Below are 17,814 nucleotides of genomic sequence, written 5' to 3'. Positions count from 1 at the left end.
AATAATTTGGAAATTAGGATCTTGAAGAGATAACTGGTATTCCTGAGTTAAGTGTAGAATTATTTACGATAGCCAAGACAGGGAAGCAGCCTGAATAGCCACTGATGGATGAATGGACAAGGGCATGTTGTGCGTGTGTACCTGGAATATCACTCAACCTTACCAAAGAAGAAAGTCCTGCTCTGCGCAACACTGATGGACCTGGGGGACATGCTGAGTGAAATAGCCTGACACAGAAGGACAAATATCATATGATCCCACTGATAGGAAGAATCGTACAAGTAGAAAGTAGGGTGGTGGCTTCATGGGGAAGAGGCAAACAGGGAGATAGTGGACGAAGGGCAGAAGGTTTCAGAAATGCAAAATGAGAAAGTCCTAAAGATACACGTACACAGCAGAGCCCCATAGGTAACAACACCAGATTGTATACTTAAAATTTTGTTAAGAGGATCAATCTTATGTTAAGTATCCTTATAACAAAATAATAATAATAGTACATATAGAAGGCAGAAGGAAACATTGGGGGTGATGGCATTGATTATGGTGATAGTTTCACAGACATATACTTATCTCCAAACTCGTCAAGTTGTATATATTATTGATAAATATGAACAGTTTTTATATGCCAATACCTCATGAGATTTTTTTTAAGGTTAGGGAGCCTTTATTAGAATGTGCAACTATTATATTTCAGTATATGCACAGCATCAGTGTTTCTAGTACACATTTGCTCCCTTAATCCACAGAGTCCTTACAAGTGGTCAGTGTCACCCTGAGTTTCTGACCAGGGTAACTGGCTTGCCTCGACCCTTGCAGTTTTTAAGGAGCAAAGCCGGTGGTCTGACACCAAAGCCCATACCCTTCCTACAAGGCACACCATCTGTCTTAAATTTCTTCAATTTCCACCCTCTCCAATAATCCTGAAACTCGGACGTCTGTGTGGCTGCGTGTGAGCCTGCAGGTGCCGAGGCACAGGTAAGGCTGGGGGTCACTTGAGTGCTCACTGCAGACCTCGCATCCTGCAGAGGTCAGTCTCCCTTAGCCAACCAGCCCTGTTTCCCGTTTGTTTCTGGCAAAGTAGATGCCAAGATATGATGGGGCCAACGGGCTGCATGAGCACATACCTGTTGACTAAGATTAAGGCAGGAGTGGCATATTAAATAAATATTTCCCCGTTGGACACATTTAGAAAAATTCTATGTTACAGCCATCCCGTACTCATGGCTCCCATTACGCCAGCAGTAAAGACACTGAGAAACTTAAGATCTTAAGTCTTCATGTGGAAGGTGCTGGAAGGGAGGGAAAGAGAAGAATGAGGAACGCGGTACCTCCCTAACAGCAGGGAGGTTTGAAAACGGACTCCGAGAGTGACCACACGGAGTCTCTGGGGACCTGGGCGCCTCAGCTTCGCTCCCCACTTCGCGTCTGCCGCAGGATGAAGGAGCCCGCGTGGGACGGGCGGCCAGGAGAGCCTGCAGAGGCCGGAACCCAGATGCAGCCCCGCAGGGCCTGCCAGAAGGGGACGAAGGGGACACAGCTGGTGCGCGGTGGATTGGCAAGAAGCCCTGGGCCTGCCCTCTGTGCGGGTGCCAGAAATATTTCCGCAGCATTATGATGGAGGTTTCTGATGGAATCAATTGTGTGCCTTTTTTAAAAGTTTCACTATGCCCGGATATAGATTCGATGAGACTAATAAAGCAATACTTGAATTACTTCTTTAATTCAGCAGAAGGTTAAGTGAGATTTTCCTCATGGACACTGCAATCTCGTCCTGCAAGAAACGTTCAAGAAAGGTCCCCTCTTCCTAGAAAAATGCTTTACAGCATCTTGAGGTTTTTTAAAAATTACAAATTAATATGAAGGAACAACCTTTTAGGTTTCACTGTTCTCACTTCCAAGGTAAAGTTCAAATTGTAGGAGCGCCCCTCACCCAGGGGGGCGTGCTGAGCACCCCCTTGTGCACGTTAGGTGAGATCCCGCCAATCGCCCTCCGCCTCCCCTTCCCCTCCCCTCTCCCTCCTCACCCCTCCCCTTTGCTCGATCCTATTTCTGTTCTATCCTTGGTATGAGTGTGTACACGTTTATATATTGGTTTCATATTAGTATTGAGCATCTTGAGATGTTGATGTGTATGTGGTTTCACACCCAAATAACTAAAAGTAGTTCATCCTAATGAAATTCTTGGTGTCGTGGAAAATACTCCGTGGAACACCAGACGGCTCAGCCAAGCACTCCGGGGCGTCTGGGCAGACTCCTCTGGTCTCTGGGCTGTGGGGACGCGGCTTTGGGGACTGAGTTTCAGCCCCGTCTCACAGGAAGCCCGAGGCTTCCACTATAATAATAGAAGAAGGTGGCGAATGCTGCGTCGCGACTACGACAGAAATTGGTTTTATAAAACAAATTGTAAAAAAAAAAAAAATGCATTGTTTCTTCTCATTCTCTCTGGGTTATACCAAAATCAAAGTCTCCTAGCCTCTTTAATTTCAGAACTGTCTGCGGAAATGTGCCCTTCGCAACAGTCACCGGCAAGTCCTGACCCCACTCAGTCCCTTTCTGGCGGTGGTCTGACGTCCCTTTGCAGAGCTTTGCTTCCATCCGGAAACTGCTTCAAATTTAAAACTTAAAAACCACAAAGGTGCACGTAGAAGTCCAAGTCTCGTTCAGGAGGAGGCGTCTGCCGCGCATCCTTGGCCGACGTTCCCAGCGGGAGCGAACTCCTCCTCCGGAGCTGCCGGGACCGCTTCCCCGCGGGAGGGAACTCGGCTTCCCTGCGCGCGGCCGGGGACGCCCCGGGCTCGGTCCCGGGAATGAAAGGGGACGCGCTGCAGGAAGCGCCGACACCGCCACCCACTGGTCCGGAGCGGGCGGCATCTAGTGTGCGGAGCTCGCCCGGGGGGCCGGGAGCCGAGTCCCAGCCGGCCCCTGCCCGCCGCCATCTACCCGCCCGGCCCCGGTCTGCCCGCTCCCCCGAGCGGTCACCGGTCCCCGTCTCGGCGCAGCCAGGATCCCCGCGGTGACGAGAGGATTCTGGGGCTCTACTGACACGGATAGAGAAGGGCAGCCCCAAATTAGACGCGGTTCCTGGGGGTCGGGCCATAGGGACCGACTGTGCTGCCCTTCCCTGCCTTTCCCTTCCTGAACGAGGGGCAATGCCGTTCCTTCCCAGGAGTGGATCCGAGCCCGCCAAATCCTGGCAGCTCACACCCGTGTGCCTGGGCAGGTACCCACCGGAGAGGAAGTTTGCACGCTGGTGACCCGGGAGTCTCCAGTGCTCTGCAGGAGGGCGGGTTCTGGGAAGCTAAATCTAGAATGGAGTGAGCCCCAGCCACCAGCTGGTCACCGGGGAACAGAGACCGAGGTGCGCGCAGGCGGGAAAGGAGGCTTACGTCTGGGTCAGGCAAGGCTGCCGCGCGGTCCTTCCAGCTGCGGGGCGCCTGCGTGGCTGGTGCGAAGAGGAAGCCGGAGACCCCCGGGGCGCTGGCACCGACCGCCCCCTCTGCAGCCCGCCCCGGCGCCAGCGCGCAGCCAAGTCCGCCAGGTGCGTGGAGCGCCGCGTGCGGAGAACCGGCTCTGCAGGAGAGGTAGCATCGCCCCTGGCAAGGACAGCGGGGTCTCCGGATGGAGCCCAATCGGACGCTGAAGGAAACCCTGCCCATGACCCTGAGAGGGTGCTGGGTGCTGGGCAATTCGGGTGCCCCTGGGGACCGGCTGCGACGCGCTGATCGCCAGACTGCGAAGCCGGGGCTCACCGACGGCGTGGAAAGAGGTGGCACCGGGCGGAGGAGGGGCCGCAGCGGGAGGGGCTGACCCGGATTCTCCGGGACGGTGAGGCCATCCCACCTGTCCGCGGGCGGAGCGCGAATCCGGGATCTTACCGGCCTTGGGGCCCCGCCTCGGCGGCAGCGCTCTCCCGCAGCGAGGGCAGGGTGCTGCTCCGCGGAGGACATGCCTCGCCCGCTCCTCTGTCCCCTCTTATCGTGGTCGCTTTTCTGTCCTCTGCGTATCCCCCAAAGAAGCACACGTAGGGATGCCTTTCTCCTCACTCAGGAAGAGACAAGTTGAACTTCAGGGGCAGGGGCCCCATATCTTGTCTGCTCTACAGAGCCCACCCGCGGACCACTCCCTCCCCTCACACCCATCCCTAGTCCCACCCATAATAACCCTTGATGACAGATGCTCCAGGTCCCCAGCTCTCTGCTCTCAAAGAAGTTACTCTTCAGGGTCAGATGAAAAGCCAAGGGTCTGCTGTCTCCGTCAAAAACTTACACTCCGGACAGCAGCAGGAGGAGAGGGAGAGATTAAGTTTGAGTTGTGGAAGAGAGAGAGCTTGGGTCAAAAGAGTTACGTTTCTTCAAATTTGGCATGTCACATCCTAGACCATTTTCTTTCAGCCAGAATTGCCAATCAAAAATCAAAACTAACTGCAGGCACTGGTAATTAAAGACCAAGTTTATCTCAAAGCAGATTTAATGTTTATAAGGTGAGCATTATTTGCATTAGGCAAGTGGAAACTTGCCTTCTGTTACTTGTTTAGTGAAGAAACTGCTTTTGGAAGGCTGCCTGAGTCTTTGCTGGGGCTGCAGGGACAGAGGAACTCCAGCGTGTTCCCTAAACCAAATTCCCAATCCCTGCCCAGAGCGCACAGGCTGAACCCAAGGGGCAACTAATCCCTGCCTTTCTGTGACTCACAAGCAGCCACTTTCCTAAGGCAGAGTCAAGGAGGGTCCTGGAGGTGTTCACCATGGCAAAAATTCCTTTACCATTTGAAGCTCAAGAAAATTAAAATGATTTCATTGAGTTTTTGTTAGAAATGATTTTCACTCAATTTCAGTCAAGATTGTAATGAAAACTTCAAAAATTACTCATGAGATTATTGAAAAATCTATCTCCATTTTTTTTTTTTTTTTTTCAGTTTTTGTCCAGGGCTGGGTTTGAACCCACCACCTCAGGGCCCTACCCCTGAGCCACAGGCACCGCCCTCTAGCTCCATTATTTAAAGAAGGTCACAAATCGTTAAAATTGTGTCAGGCACCTGTTCCTTGGGTATCATTCCTGGTAAAAAAAAAAAAAAATATATATATATATATATATATGCATTTGCAAAACTGGGGGAAAATCAGCATTTTGCTTCTGAGATTAGACACAAATGTAGAAAATATTGCGTATGTACAGTAAAATGGTTGAAACACTGATTTCATGTTATTCTAACATCAGACCCAGAATCCTGTTTCTGACCAGCTTGTCGTAGTTCACAGAAATTAAGCTCATATTATCTCAGCAAGGTTGTACTAAGCACTTTACATGCGCTCTTTTAGTTCTACCAACCACTTTGAGGCAGATGCTATTATCACCTGTTTTAGAGATGGGAAAGCAGATTTAGGGAGTTGAAGAAAGCAGCCTAAGGTTATACAAGCAGTTGAGCTGGGATTCCTGGGAGGCAGTGCGATTTCAGGACTGTGTTCTTACTAAGACACTATCTCATCATGTACCATCACCACAGCGTCAGCCTGGAAATCAAGAGCCTAGGAGAGTCATCTGCCAGCTCCACCATGAGCAAACTACGCAGTCTTCCTGGGCTACAGTGAGCTCAGTCCATAAAATAAGGGGTGAGTACGATTGCCCAGGTTTCCACAGGCATTCTGAAGCCAAGCATGAGTTTCTATTTCATCTCCTTTCTCTTCCACTTTCTGCCCTCTGGTGGAGGTGCTGCAGGAACTATGAAGTTAAAGTAGCAAAGTCCAGGGGTTGGAGACAGTCAGGATAGATTAATCTCCCTCCCTCTTCACTGCCACACTGTGTTCCCCTGAGAACTACAGCTGATTGCACTAACAGTGTGAAATAAGCATCCCTTAAACTTCCTTGTAGCAAGAAAACCCAACCTTTTAGTTACCACCAGCACCAGAGTAAGTACTTGAGGAGTTCTTTGCATGAGGGTAATGGATATAAAAAGTAAGGGTAAAGATCTATGTTTATGTTCTTTGCAACAAACATTTATAATGCTAGGAATAATTGAACTATTAGAAGTCTCATATCATAGTCAAACTAATTTGAGTACCGAGCGGGCTCACATTTATCTTTAATGACCTATTTGAATATTCCTTTAAAAAAAAGTTACATTTGCATTTTAACTTAATAATCTAGTGTCTTAAAATAATTTGAAAAAAAAACACTTCTAGCCTATGAGTTATGAGGTGAAGTCACATGTCTGTAGTACAGCTAAGCTTTTCTATGCACTGTGCTAGGCACTTTATAAAGCAACGTACAGAATTTTCTTAGTTTTAAATTCTAGAAACAAACCTAGTTTCCTTTGTTGTGAAATAGAAGTGTAACAAGCAAACTTTATATATAAGGTACTTAAGAGGATTAAATAAATATATATTGTGCTTTAAAACAGTTGCAGACACATAAGAAAAGCTGACACCTGTTGGGCGCTTACTAATCTTATTGTCATCACTTTACAGAGGAGGAAACTGATGCTTCCAGAAGTTAAATATTAATAACTTGCCTAAGATCACAACCACAAAGTAGTAAAACCAGAAATCTGGGACAACAGACTAACCCCCACCTTCATAGCTATTATTGAGAAGACCATGATAAAAATGTCCAAGGAGTTTCTATCCTAGAATTACTCTGAATTTTCATTCATCCAGAAATATTTATGAGCACTGGTGTGGGTTAGTGCCCCCTTTCCAAATTAATGTCCATACAGACCTCAGCATGTTACCTCTTTATTTGGATAGTCTTTGCAGGTATGAGTTAAGAAGAGATTGGAATAGGTTGGACCCTATACCTTGAGAGTGTCCTTAAAGGGGAGACAGTAAAGGACAGAGCCACCAAAACAGTGATATGAAGAGGGAGATGTTTGAAATGGCTCTCCATAAGCCAAGGAACGCCAAGGATCCCTGCCCATCACCAGAAGCCAGGAACGAGTCTCGAGAGACAATTTCTTCCTCAGAGCCCTCAGGGGGAACCAATCCTGCTGACCCCTTGATGTGGGACTTCAGGCCACTAGAACTGAGAATAAATTTTTGTTGTTTTCAGCCACCCATGTATGGTATTTGTCACAGCAGCCCTAGAAAACAATACCAGTATCCACTATGTGGCTAGGCGTGCTTTTCCCACTTGAGGATTATAACAGTAAATAAGATGGCACTCTTGCCCTCAAGGAGCTTTCATTCCAGAGCAAGTAGAAAATAAGCAAATACGTAATGCAAGGACAGGTCCTGGGTAGTGGTGTAAAGAAAAAAATATTGTAAGAAGGTAGAGGATGACCAGATGGAAGTAATGAGGGTGGTTAGGAAGTATTAAGAGATATATTAAGGGGAAATATAAATATATATACACACATACATAAATATGTATATAAATATATATATACACATATAAATAGTGGAGGAATACATGGGTGTTTTACTTCAAATGAGTCTGGACTGTGGAATTTCAGTCACACCATTTAATCAATATAACCCAACACCAATTGGAAAGAAAACTTAGCAGCACAGAAGCTCAGCAAACAATAGAACTGAACTTGCTCAATATATCAAGATTCTAAAATACATGAAAATGGCTTCCCAGATGGATACTGGTCTTTCTTATAAGTCTTCAGAAAGGAGAGTCTCTCAGTTCCTCCGACCACTTCCAAATTGAGGGAGCCAGCATTCTGCTCTGCTTCTTCCTCCCTTTGTCAAGCCAACCAACTTCACAGGCAGACTGACTCAAGACATAGGGTGGTCTAATCACTTGCAGACACAGAGCTATCTTACTTTGAACTCCAGCTCTAAAGTTTAAGACATCTGCCTCACTTCCCGATACCCAAGGACAGGCAGACGTAATAACAGCTGGAGTTACCTGGGTTACAGGTTCTTTTTGCAGCTTTCCCCTTTAAAATTCCTTCTTTATTGCCTTATACCTGGTCACAAAAATTTAGGCACCTGCGGCACCTCCAGCATTCTTAGTTCAAACACCAACTACTCCTTTCTCCTGGAGCTCAGAGCACAGTATCTCTCCCATTGTTTTAATAATCAATCTTGATTATGAGGGCTGGATGAGGCCCAAGCACACCAATGCCCAAAGCTCAGAGTCACTCTTGGCAATGAGCTAGATACCCACGTGAGCGACCCGTCTTTCCTACTGCTACTTGATCTGGCTTACCAGATCTGTGGAGGGGCCCACAACACAGAATACACGCACAGTGAGGGCACAGTCTTCTATGCATCACTCTGCCAGGCACCGAGGCAAAGAAAAATATTTCTTGGAGGGAAATGGAACACTTTAAAAAGATCTCTCCATATTTTGTTTTAAATATTTTATCTATTTCTGAATAAAGTTTGTTTCTAGTATGAGGCATCTGAAAAAACATGAAAAGTCAAAAGTCAAAAAATCAGAGATCTGTGTTTAAGAGCCACGAAGTCCAAACATCATAGACTTCTTTACAGAAAGTAAATGTTTTCAAAGTTTGGCTTCGACAAAGTTCCTTTGCAATTTCAATAACAACCATACCTATTTGAGACTGCTTGAATTTAACTTAGATGTGAATAGTCAAGTTAATTGAAATACAAATACTAGATGTTGGTCAGTTTCTTAAACATGTTTAAACTGAAAAATCTTAAAAGATCTCAATATGTGTTCCACAAATTTCAAATAGTAAGCTAATAAATTTTGTTTATGTCACAAAATAGGAACATTAGGACCATTACATTTGCAATGCCATTTTTATTTGGTAACTTTCCATTCCTTCTTTCATTGCCTCAGATTGAAGCAAAAAAGACAATATATGCTACTTTATCTCCTTCAGAACAAATTAGTGTAAGTGTTCAAACACAATTTAACTTCATTTTGACCTTAAAGAATGTAATTTTCTCCTCTGTCCTGTTTCATTCACCCCACGTCAGCTGATCATGAGCAGTTTCTGCAGCAACCTCATGCCCCACTCAGGGCTCTTGAATATTTTAATGTTAATAAATACTCTCCATTATAAATTCAGTATGAAAAAATTTAATGAAAACAATTGTATAAAACTATTTAAAATGAATTATAATTCAAAGAGATAGGACTTAGTGATATTTCTCTCAGTTTGTTTTTGTAGAAATTGATCATTTCCAGCTAAAATCTACTAAGGATTGTGATAGAAATGAAAATAAAGTACATAAAGCTTGTAACCCTGTGCTCAGCACACATTGTTGATAAATACTGGATTTCCTTTTATTATTATTTTGAAAAGACACAAATTTACAAAACATGTCAACTTCAATTAAATGCTTCTTACATAAGAAATAGCCACATGTGAGGAATGCAACCTGGCATTTGTTGAAAACAATTACATTCCTGGGGAACATAGCATGTGAAATTTATTTCAATGACTGATATAAATCTTCACTAATAAACCAACTTATGGAATCTAATTATATAGATTCGTGTTATAACTTAAGAGGTCTTTTAGAGAATTGCTTTTTTAAGAAAGTACAAAGTTACATGATCAAGAAAAGTATCCTTTAATAAGTAACCAAAGCATTGAGAAATATTCCTCTTACTGCACATATGGCTGGGTTTACAAAAAAAAAAAAAAAATCGTTGGTTTGAGATATCAATCGAAACAACAAATCAATGAAACCCAATGAACAACAAACATGTTACTCTGCTACTCGCTAAGCTTTATAAACTACAATTTGTCATACTTTTACTTTAAACAGTGTTGTATTGCCCTTCCCAATATACTAATTAGGATAAAGCTTAGCATTCTGTCCTTCTAACAACAGCTAGAAGAAAATACAGAGATGAATGTGCATATACATCAGGTTCTACAATAGATATTTTCTAATATTACAAATTTAACAATATAAGTAAATCCAATTTGAGGCATATTAAAAGATCAAAACATTTTTAATCCACATCATGGGCGATATACCATGCCAACAACACTGCCACAGAAACCCCACACGCTGACAGAAGATAGTATTTATATTTTTGCCACGGCGAGAGCTCAACCGCCACTTCATCTCTTTTCCTGTTCTTCTTCCGACGACCCTTCAGTCTGTTTTCAAAAGCCTCTAGTTCAGCCTAAATCAAAACAGTATCATTTTTATTGCATTTATTGCAGACATTTATTTTTATTTAAATGAAAAGTACAAAGTTTCAAATCAGTCAATCTGGGAAAGGTTTTAATAGTAATGGCATATAGTAAATATAGTAATTTGATTTTTAAAATGCCATCTCTCCATTACAAATTCAGAGTTTAGATAAGCAGAAAAGGAACTGAGACATAATCAGATTATTTCAAACTCTAGACTTTGATAGTAACTATTAAAATGTCTGATTAAATTTAGAGAACCCTAAAATATAGACATTGCTTTCATACTTCAACACCATCATAGTTTGACGCAATCATTATAGAATTAGAGTTCTATACAGCTTCTAGGAAGTGCTAAGACAGACTGAGTAAACCAATAATTCTAGTTTTTTACAATGCAAGTAATAACCATTAGTGGCTTGTCAGGAAGAAATTTGAGTAAGAGAAAAGAGCTGTCAGAACTTGAGTCTTCTCTTTACCAAATGCACTTAAAAAACATGCACTTAAAAATTCTTCAAGGGAAAAACTGCTTCATCCTTTAAATCAAATCTATTTGGAAAGAAAAATTAAATACTGGTTCTATAAAAAAGATAACTGATTGCATTCATTATCAAATATGGATTTTTATTCTACTGCTAAGAACTTACTAAACTTTTATAAATAATAATGTAATATAATACACTACAGTGCATACTTACGAAAATATATACAATATTCATGCAAAATTCTACAAATATTTATTCAATAAAAGGAAATATAAACTTAATTTAACATATCTATTACTGTGGCCGTAAGCCACACTTGATAAAGATCAAATGCTATCCTTAGTTTAATACAAAGTAGTATCCTCCAATGAAACAAAATGCAGGATCTCCCAAGTGGCTGGCCGTTATATATAGAAAAAGTCAAAATACCTTAAAAGCAGCCAAACTTGAGGACCACTAACACAGTAGAATAACTGATGCTTAAATGACGAGGCACTGTCATCATGTCCTATATATACTTATCCCTTGGTATTCTCCAGGGACTGGTTAGAGGATACCCTCAGGATATCAAAATCACCGTAGCTCAGTGGTTAGGGCACTGGCCATATGGACCAGGGCTAGTGGGTTCAAACCCAGCCTGGGCCTGCTAAACAACAGCAGCAGCAGCAGCAGCAAAAACAGCCGGGCACTGTGGCAGGCGCCTGTAGTCCCAGCTACTAGGGAGGTTGAGGCAAGAGAATTGCTTGAGCTCAAGAGTTTGAGGTTGCTGTGAACTGTGACGCCACGGCACTTTACCGAGGGCAACATAATGAGACTGTCTCAAAAAAAAAAAAAGATGTAGTGTTTGCGTATCATCTACATATATCCTCCTATATACTTCCAATCATCTCTAGGTTAGTTACTAATACCTAATACAATGTAAATGTCATGTAAACAGTTGTTTTACCCTACTTTTAATTAGTATTATTTTGTATTATTGTATTTCTTTTTAATAATTTTTTTCCCCAAGTATTTTCATCCAGAGTTGATGGAACAGGCCAGTAGTCCCCAACCTCCACCCTAGTCCATGGAAAATTATCTTCCATGAAACTGGTCCCTGGCCAAAAACATTGGGGACCACTGTTTTTTACAGTATTAGATCTGATAACTTGCTTTGGGGATATTAGGCAAATAAGTTTATGAAACCATAAAATATCAGAAGTCAATTGTATAACCTTTATTTGCTAAATTGTTTCTAAATCTTTCCACAAGTCATATAAGTTTCAATTTCCTCATTGACAAAAGCAGCAATTTAGCAATATAACCTGCTTGATAGTATATAGCATCTCAAAATGCAAACCTACAAATACTTGCACATCACTATCAGAATGTTAAATACTTTTTGAAGTATATGATCAACACAGTAAATATTGTGAGAAAACAGGGTATTGGAAATGTATGCTTTCTCCAGGTAATAACAAAGAACAGATAATAGTCCTACATTTAAAGATCTAACAGGGAAATATCTCTAAAACCAATGAGTTAGTTAGTAAACCAGATGATCTGCAACTCATTGAAATAGAAAAACACTTTTACATGAGTAAAGACAAGGGTTCCAGGAGATGCCTTATAACAATGAGGGGACCCTGCCTCCACCAAAAGAGGAATTAAAACTCCCATGGCTGGAGAATAGATGATGTTGGCAAAGAAATAAGTTGAGAATATACAAAATATTTGAGAATGAAATCTAATGCCTCCTCAGATTTTCAGTATATGTGGAGTAAAGTAGATGGCTCATTGTTGTTTCATAGGAACTGTAGTTTTCTATTTAGAAGAGAGTTGACTAGCCCCAGTCTGAACTTGGAATATACTCGTATTTGTACATAAACTAACAGTGCAGGCGAGAGCCATAAATCTGGGTATTTTAATTACCTGTTGTCTTCGTTTTTCTTCTTCAAGAGCAGCCTTAGCTTCTGCTTCTTTTATCTGTTTTATATACATTTAAAAATAAATTAACAATTTAATCATCAAATTTTCTTTTGCTTTTTTCTTTCTTTTTGAAACAGAGCCTTGCTCTGTTGTCTGGGCTAGACAACAATGGCATCATCATAGTCCACTGCAACTTGGAACTCCTGAGTTTAAATGATCTCCCACCATGGCCTCCCAAAGTGCTGGGATTACAGACCTAAGCCACCATGCCCAGCCTAATTATCAAATTTTATATAGAATTTTAACATCTTCCCCTCCAGGCTCCACTAACCCACACCAAATTTAGGGAGCTTTATATTTGAAATCACTTAAAGAAATGTGAGTGTCACACTGAAAAGTCTCACCAAGGCACTTGGTAGAGAGTCTGTGGCATTAGGGCCACAAGTGGCTTTCCTTTTGACTGAATCTAAATTTTACAGAACAAATGCATTTATTAAAAGGATTTGTAAGGCACAAACAACAACGAATCCCAAAATCTTATTTTGTATTATTTTAACATATTTCAGGAGGCTCATGCTAACATTAAAACAAATGACATTTAGTAAATGTATTTAGTCTAGATGTATTAGACTAGATGTATTAGACTAGATGTATTTAGTCTAGAGCTAAATACACTGACTGGCATAGAGGAGAAAAATCCAGTTACACACGAGGCAATAAAACCCACCCTGGGATTCAAAACAGCCCTATAAAACTCGGCTTTTATTACAATAGCAAAGAGATTTCAAGTCTTTTTTACTAAACACTTATTTATCAGTAGGGAAAGGCTGCCGGCACATCACAGGTGGGAGTCAACGACACGTTACCTCAGAGGCTTTCCGCTTCATCTCTTTGCATGTTGAGTCACATTCTATTGAAACCTGATTTTCACGTACTTTACTGCATTGCAATTCCTACAAATAACCCAAATTTCAAATTTTAAATGAGCTTTCTCTCAATGTCCTAACTGTATGCCATAAAAAAGCAAAACTTATCTAATAGTTTAAAGTTGTAAGTAACAGTCATGTTCATTAATTTTAATGATGATATGGTTGTTAAGTATTACATATCTAGTTCAAATAGTGATTACCCCTTTATTAAGGGGAATAGCGTAAAACCGAAAGGATCCATTATTTACTAAGTGACACTATTGGACTTAGCTTCAATTTTATTTTTATTATTTACTTTTCTTAATTGTTTCTGATTATTCTTATAAAGCTTAAAGGGAATACAATATTCTTGCAGGAGTATCCAATCTGCAGCCTGCAGGCCGCATGCAGATTTTGTGAGGAGAGTTTTTTTTTGCTTATCTGCAGTATAGGATATCACAGAAAGTTTGCAAGGACTTTTTTTTTGCTAATCATCATTAGTGTATTTACCGTGTGGCCCAAGACAACTCTTATTCTTCCAATATGTGGCAAAGAAGAAAAAAGGCTGGACACTCCCATGAGCAGTGCTGTCCAACAGAGCTGTCTGGGATAATGGAAGTGTTTTAAATCTGCACTATCCAATAGGGTAGCACTAACCACATACAGATACTGAGCAATTGAAATGAGAACCTGAGAAGTGAAACTGTTAATATCATTTCGGGTTGATTCATTAAAATTTGCATTTAAATAGCTACATGTGGCTAGTAGCTACCATCTCAGTACAGCTCTAGAGTTTTCTGGAAAGCTACAAATCTCTCTCTCTCAACTATTAAACTTTTTAAAGTTATGAAAATCATTCTAAAGCTTATATTTGCATTTCACTGCCTGCTTAACAAAATACTAGAATGTGCTGTCTGGACATCAACACTGTGCTGTGCCGTAATACTGACCTACTGCTTTGACTAGTGGTCCTTCATTAAACAGTCTGAGACCTTGCTTTTACAGTTCTTCTTAGCTACCTTTTATTCCTTCTCCATTTCTTGCTGCCAATGTCACTTTGGCTCTAAGTAAACATTTTTTATCTGTTTCTCCTTTCTCACCACACCCTCAAACTCTAGTTTTTTTGTTCAAATCTGCCACAGATTAGAAAGGAGATCATGAAATCTTATAGGCCAAGTATATATACGTTACTGAAAGCACTTTATGGCACAGAACTTTTTTACACAGAGGATTTTTACGCCTTAGTTCTTCATTTTTAGCTTAAAGTTGTGATAAAGTCTTGTTCTCCAAAGACAGTACAGACAGAAGAAAATTAACACAAATAAATATTGCAAATAAAAATAAGTATTGTATATTTATAGACTTTGAGTCTATTAGCCTCAAAAGAGGATTATACATTTCCTCATTCAAAAGATACTTATAAAGTGCCTGTTACATGCCAAGCACCATGACAGGGAAAGGGGACACAATGACAAAAAGATTAATTTGCTAAGTGCTAAACTAGTAACAACAGTAATGACAGCTACTATATATTAGCATAGCAGTCACTATGCTATAGTCAGCGTCACTAAATGCCATATTGCTTCTAATAAGTCAGTACATAAACTCTATTGTACAGATAAGGAAACAAGGTTACAGGTAACCCTAGAATCACTCTAAATTAATGACCCTAGTACAAAGAAAGCCAAAATGAAGGAGCACTTAAGTGTAACAAGAAAGTCAGGGGAAGGAAGACCTTCACAAACAAGGAAGGGCTTACAAAAGGTATTAACAGGATTCTAGTAAGCAGAAAGGTGAAGGACAAAAATACTGTATTTTACAGGAAGAAGAAATAGACAGACTCCCATAGACTAAGGGGGAGTATAGCATATATGTGTGAGCACTTAGGTAAAAGATTCACAGAGCTCACGGCTGGGTGATGAAACAGGCCAACGTCCTATCATCGATTCCCTCAGATGCCAATCCACGTATACTTACACATATACATGTCTTACAAATGTATCCCTTTCCATAAGTGAAGAGTTTGTACCAGCTAAGTAGCATGGCTAGAGGGGAGGAAATCAGTATGAAGTTCTTGCGAAAGCCTAGGTAAGAGTTGTTCCAAAGTGCTAAAGGGTGTCAGAATGCACTTGGATAAGACAAGAGATTTCAAAGAAAATTTAAGACACATCTCAGACTAAAAGTGGCTTGACCACTGATTTTCATGTAAAGGTGGTCAAGTTAAATATTGAAAACATACAGATTCCTATGTACTCAATTTTGATATGAGGACAATTAATGACAATTAAAAGGTCATGGGGGGGAGGAAAAGCAGAGAGAGGGAAGGAGGGAGAAGGGTGGGGCCTTGGTGTGTGCCACACCTTCTGAGGGCAAGACATGATTGCATGAGGGACTTTACCTAACAAATGCAATCAGTGTAACCTGGCTTATTGTACCCTCAATGAATCCCCAACAATTAAAAAAAAAAAAAGAAAGAAAACATACAGATTCCACCCTCTAAGGAGTCAGGCCTATAAATGTAAATTCAGAAGTTATCCACCCCAGGAAAAATATATTGGGAATGATGAAAATAAATGAACAGCAATGGACCTACAAAAGATCCTCAGTAAGTATCTGTTGTATGGATGAATGAACCAGTAAATTTAAAGAGAAGAAGGACACTACCTTTAAAGAATCACCATAGGAATATGAATGAGGGCAGTGCCTGTGGCTCAGCGGGTAGGGCGCCGGCCCCACATGCCGAGGGTGGTGGGTTCAAACCCAGCCCCGGCCAAACTGCAACAAAAAAATAGCCAGGCGTTGTGGCGGGCGCCTGTAATCCCAGCTACTTGGGAGGCTGAGGCAAGAGAATCACCTAAGCCTCTAAGCCTAGGAGTTGGAGGTTGCTGTGAGCTGTATGACGCCACGGCACTCTACCGAGGGCGATAAAGTAAGACTCTGTCTCTACAAAAAAAAAAAAAAAAAGAATATGAATGAGTTTCAACTGTAACTGCGGCAGGGTAAATCAGAAGTCAACAAAGGTTGGTTTCCAAGGGGTTAAACTGCCAACTGAGATTGTCAAGGGAAATGAAAATGGAAAAATTATTAGGCCACTACATTTTTCTGTATTTCCTGTGTTTTCTTCAAAAGTTTCATTGAATGGTATTGTTTCCACTGGGCCTTCCAGTAATTAGTTTTCACCCGTTTATTCCTTTGTTATCATTACTTGAAAAATTCTTTCTGAATTTGAAAGTTATTTCATTTTATATGAGGTCTTTTTAAGGCAAAATTTTCAAAGGGCAACAATGATAGCAAAAAAACAATTTCACAGATAAGAGCAACAAAACTTAATTCCAGACCATCTCTAAACCATGAGACTCACTTTATCATTCACACTGTGCTCCTTGTTCAGACCTCAAATCTAGAGCACATTGATTTTATCCCAAAAAAAAGGCCACTGGCCTTGGTTCCAGCATAAAACAATCTTTCTTCTGGTATTAAATTACAGAAAACTAAATTGCCAAAGCTGATTTTTAATAAGCATTTATAAAAATTGGTAGGCTTATCTGAATAATTTAAAAATCTATGAAACAAAACCTTAAAATTAGAGGGCAAAAATTAAAACCAAAGAACTACCAAAACATGCAGATCAAACTAAATAAAACCAGCCTGCACAGAAAAGTATTTTCAAAAACTTAGCATATTTACCTTTTTTATTCTTTTACAAGGACATCTAAGTTTTACCTTCTGGTTGCAATTAAAGGGACATTCACCAGGATGACACATCTCTTTGCATCTATGACCACAAGGAAGCTAAAATAAAACCCAAATAAAGCAATTATATATTTACATTTTGGTCATGCTCTACTTCCCTCCACCCCAACAACTTTTCAAGAAAGAGTCAGCCACACAGAGTCAATCAATCCTGGCTAACAAGCTAATTTGTCAATTATTTTTCTTTTAGATATAAATTACTTCTATTATATAAAAATTTTAAATATTCTCCCCAACTCCACTCCGAGAGTGTATGTCACAGCATCCTTGTAACTAGTTGTAGCCATGTGACTAAGTTCTGGCCACATGAATGTGAGGAAGTACATGTAAGTGATTTGTGCGTTAAATCATTTCAGGAGTATAACTCCATGTTCTTTTCCAGCAGAGCAACAATGGACACCACATGTCAGCTACCCTTGGATTCGTGGATGAACACCCGGAGCACAGTGACATGTCTCCCTTCCCTGAACTGTTACATGAGAAAGAAAGAAAACGTCTTTGTCCATAGGCACTTTACTGTGTCACAACTGCTTGGGCTTTTACTCTCAAACATTTATTCTTGCCCCTATATATTAAAACATCATTTAAGTAGCCAAAACAAAGACTGTGATGAATAGGAAAAACTAACAAACTCATATTTTATATTTTAAATATTTATACATTAACATGTAGACAACTATTTCATAAAATTCTG

The 17,814-nt window shown here is 40.9% G+C and overlaps 2 protein-coding genes across 7 annotated transcripts in view; both read right to left on the bottom strand.

Moving 5' to 3' along the window:
- Window positions 1-4,024, bottom strand: part of CORIN (corin, serine peptidase) — a 332,111-nt gene extending 328,087 nt beyond the window's left edge. For 3 of the 4 annotated variants that reach the window (XM_053578126.1, XM_053578129.1, XM_053578132.1), the window contains exon 1: window positions 3,387-3,721. In XM_053578126.1, coding sequence (XP_053434101.1) covers window positions 3,387-3,656 — 270 coding nt within the window. In that variant the 5' untranslated portion in view covers window positions 3,657-3,721. Of the gene's footprint in view, window positions 1-3,386; window positions 3,722-3,875 lie in introns of those variants that run through there. The other variant, XM_053578127.1, reaches the window with a different exon arrangement.
- Window positions 4,025-8,711: 4,687 nt separating this feature from the next.
- The window catches only part of NFXL1 (nuclear transcription factor, X-box binding like 1), an 80,538-nt gene continuing 71,435 nt past the window's right edge, over window positions 8,712-17,814 (bottom strand). For all 3 annotated transcript variants that reach the window (XM_053578117.1, XM_053578116.1, XM_053578115.1), the window contains exons 20-23: window positions 17,055-17,159; window positions 13,326-13,412; window positions 12,463-12,516; window positions 8,712-10,056 (exon numbers count right to left, since the gene is read on the bottom strand). In XM_053578117.1, the coding sequence (XP_053434092.1) occupies window positions 9,880-10,056; window positions 12,463-12,516; window positions 13,326-13,412; window positions 17,055-17,159 (423 nt within the window). In that variant the 3' untranslated portion in view covers window positions 8,712-9,879. The remainder of the gene's footprint in view (window positions 10,057-12,462; window positions 12,517-13,325; window positions 13,413-17,054; window positions 17,160-17,814) is intronic.

The sequence above is a fragment of the Nycticebus coucang genome, chromosome 23, assembly GCF_027406575.1.
Source record: "Nycticebus coucang isolate mNycCou1 chromosome 23, mNycCou1.pri, whole genome shotgun sequence".
In the NCBI taxonomy this organism is placed as follows: domain Eukaryota; kingdom Metazoa; phylum Chordata; class Mammalia; order Primates; family Lorisidae; genus Nycticebus; species Nycticebus coucang.
This window is presented reverse-complemented; position numbering and strand designations above follow the sequence as displayed.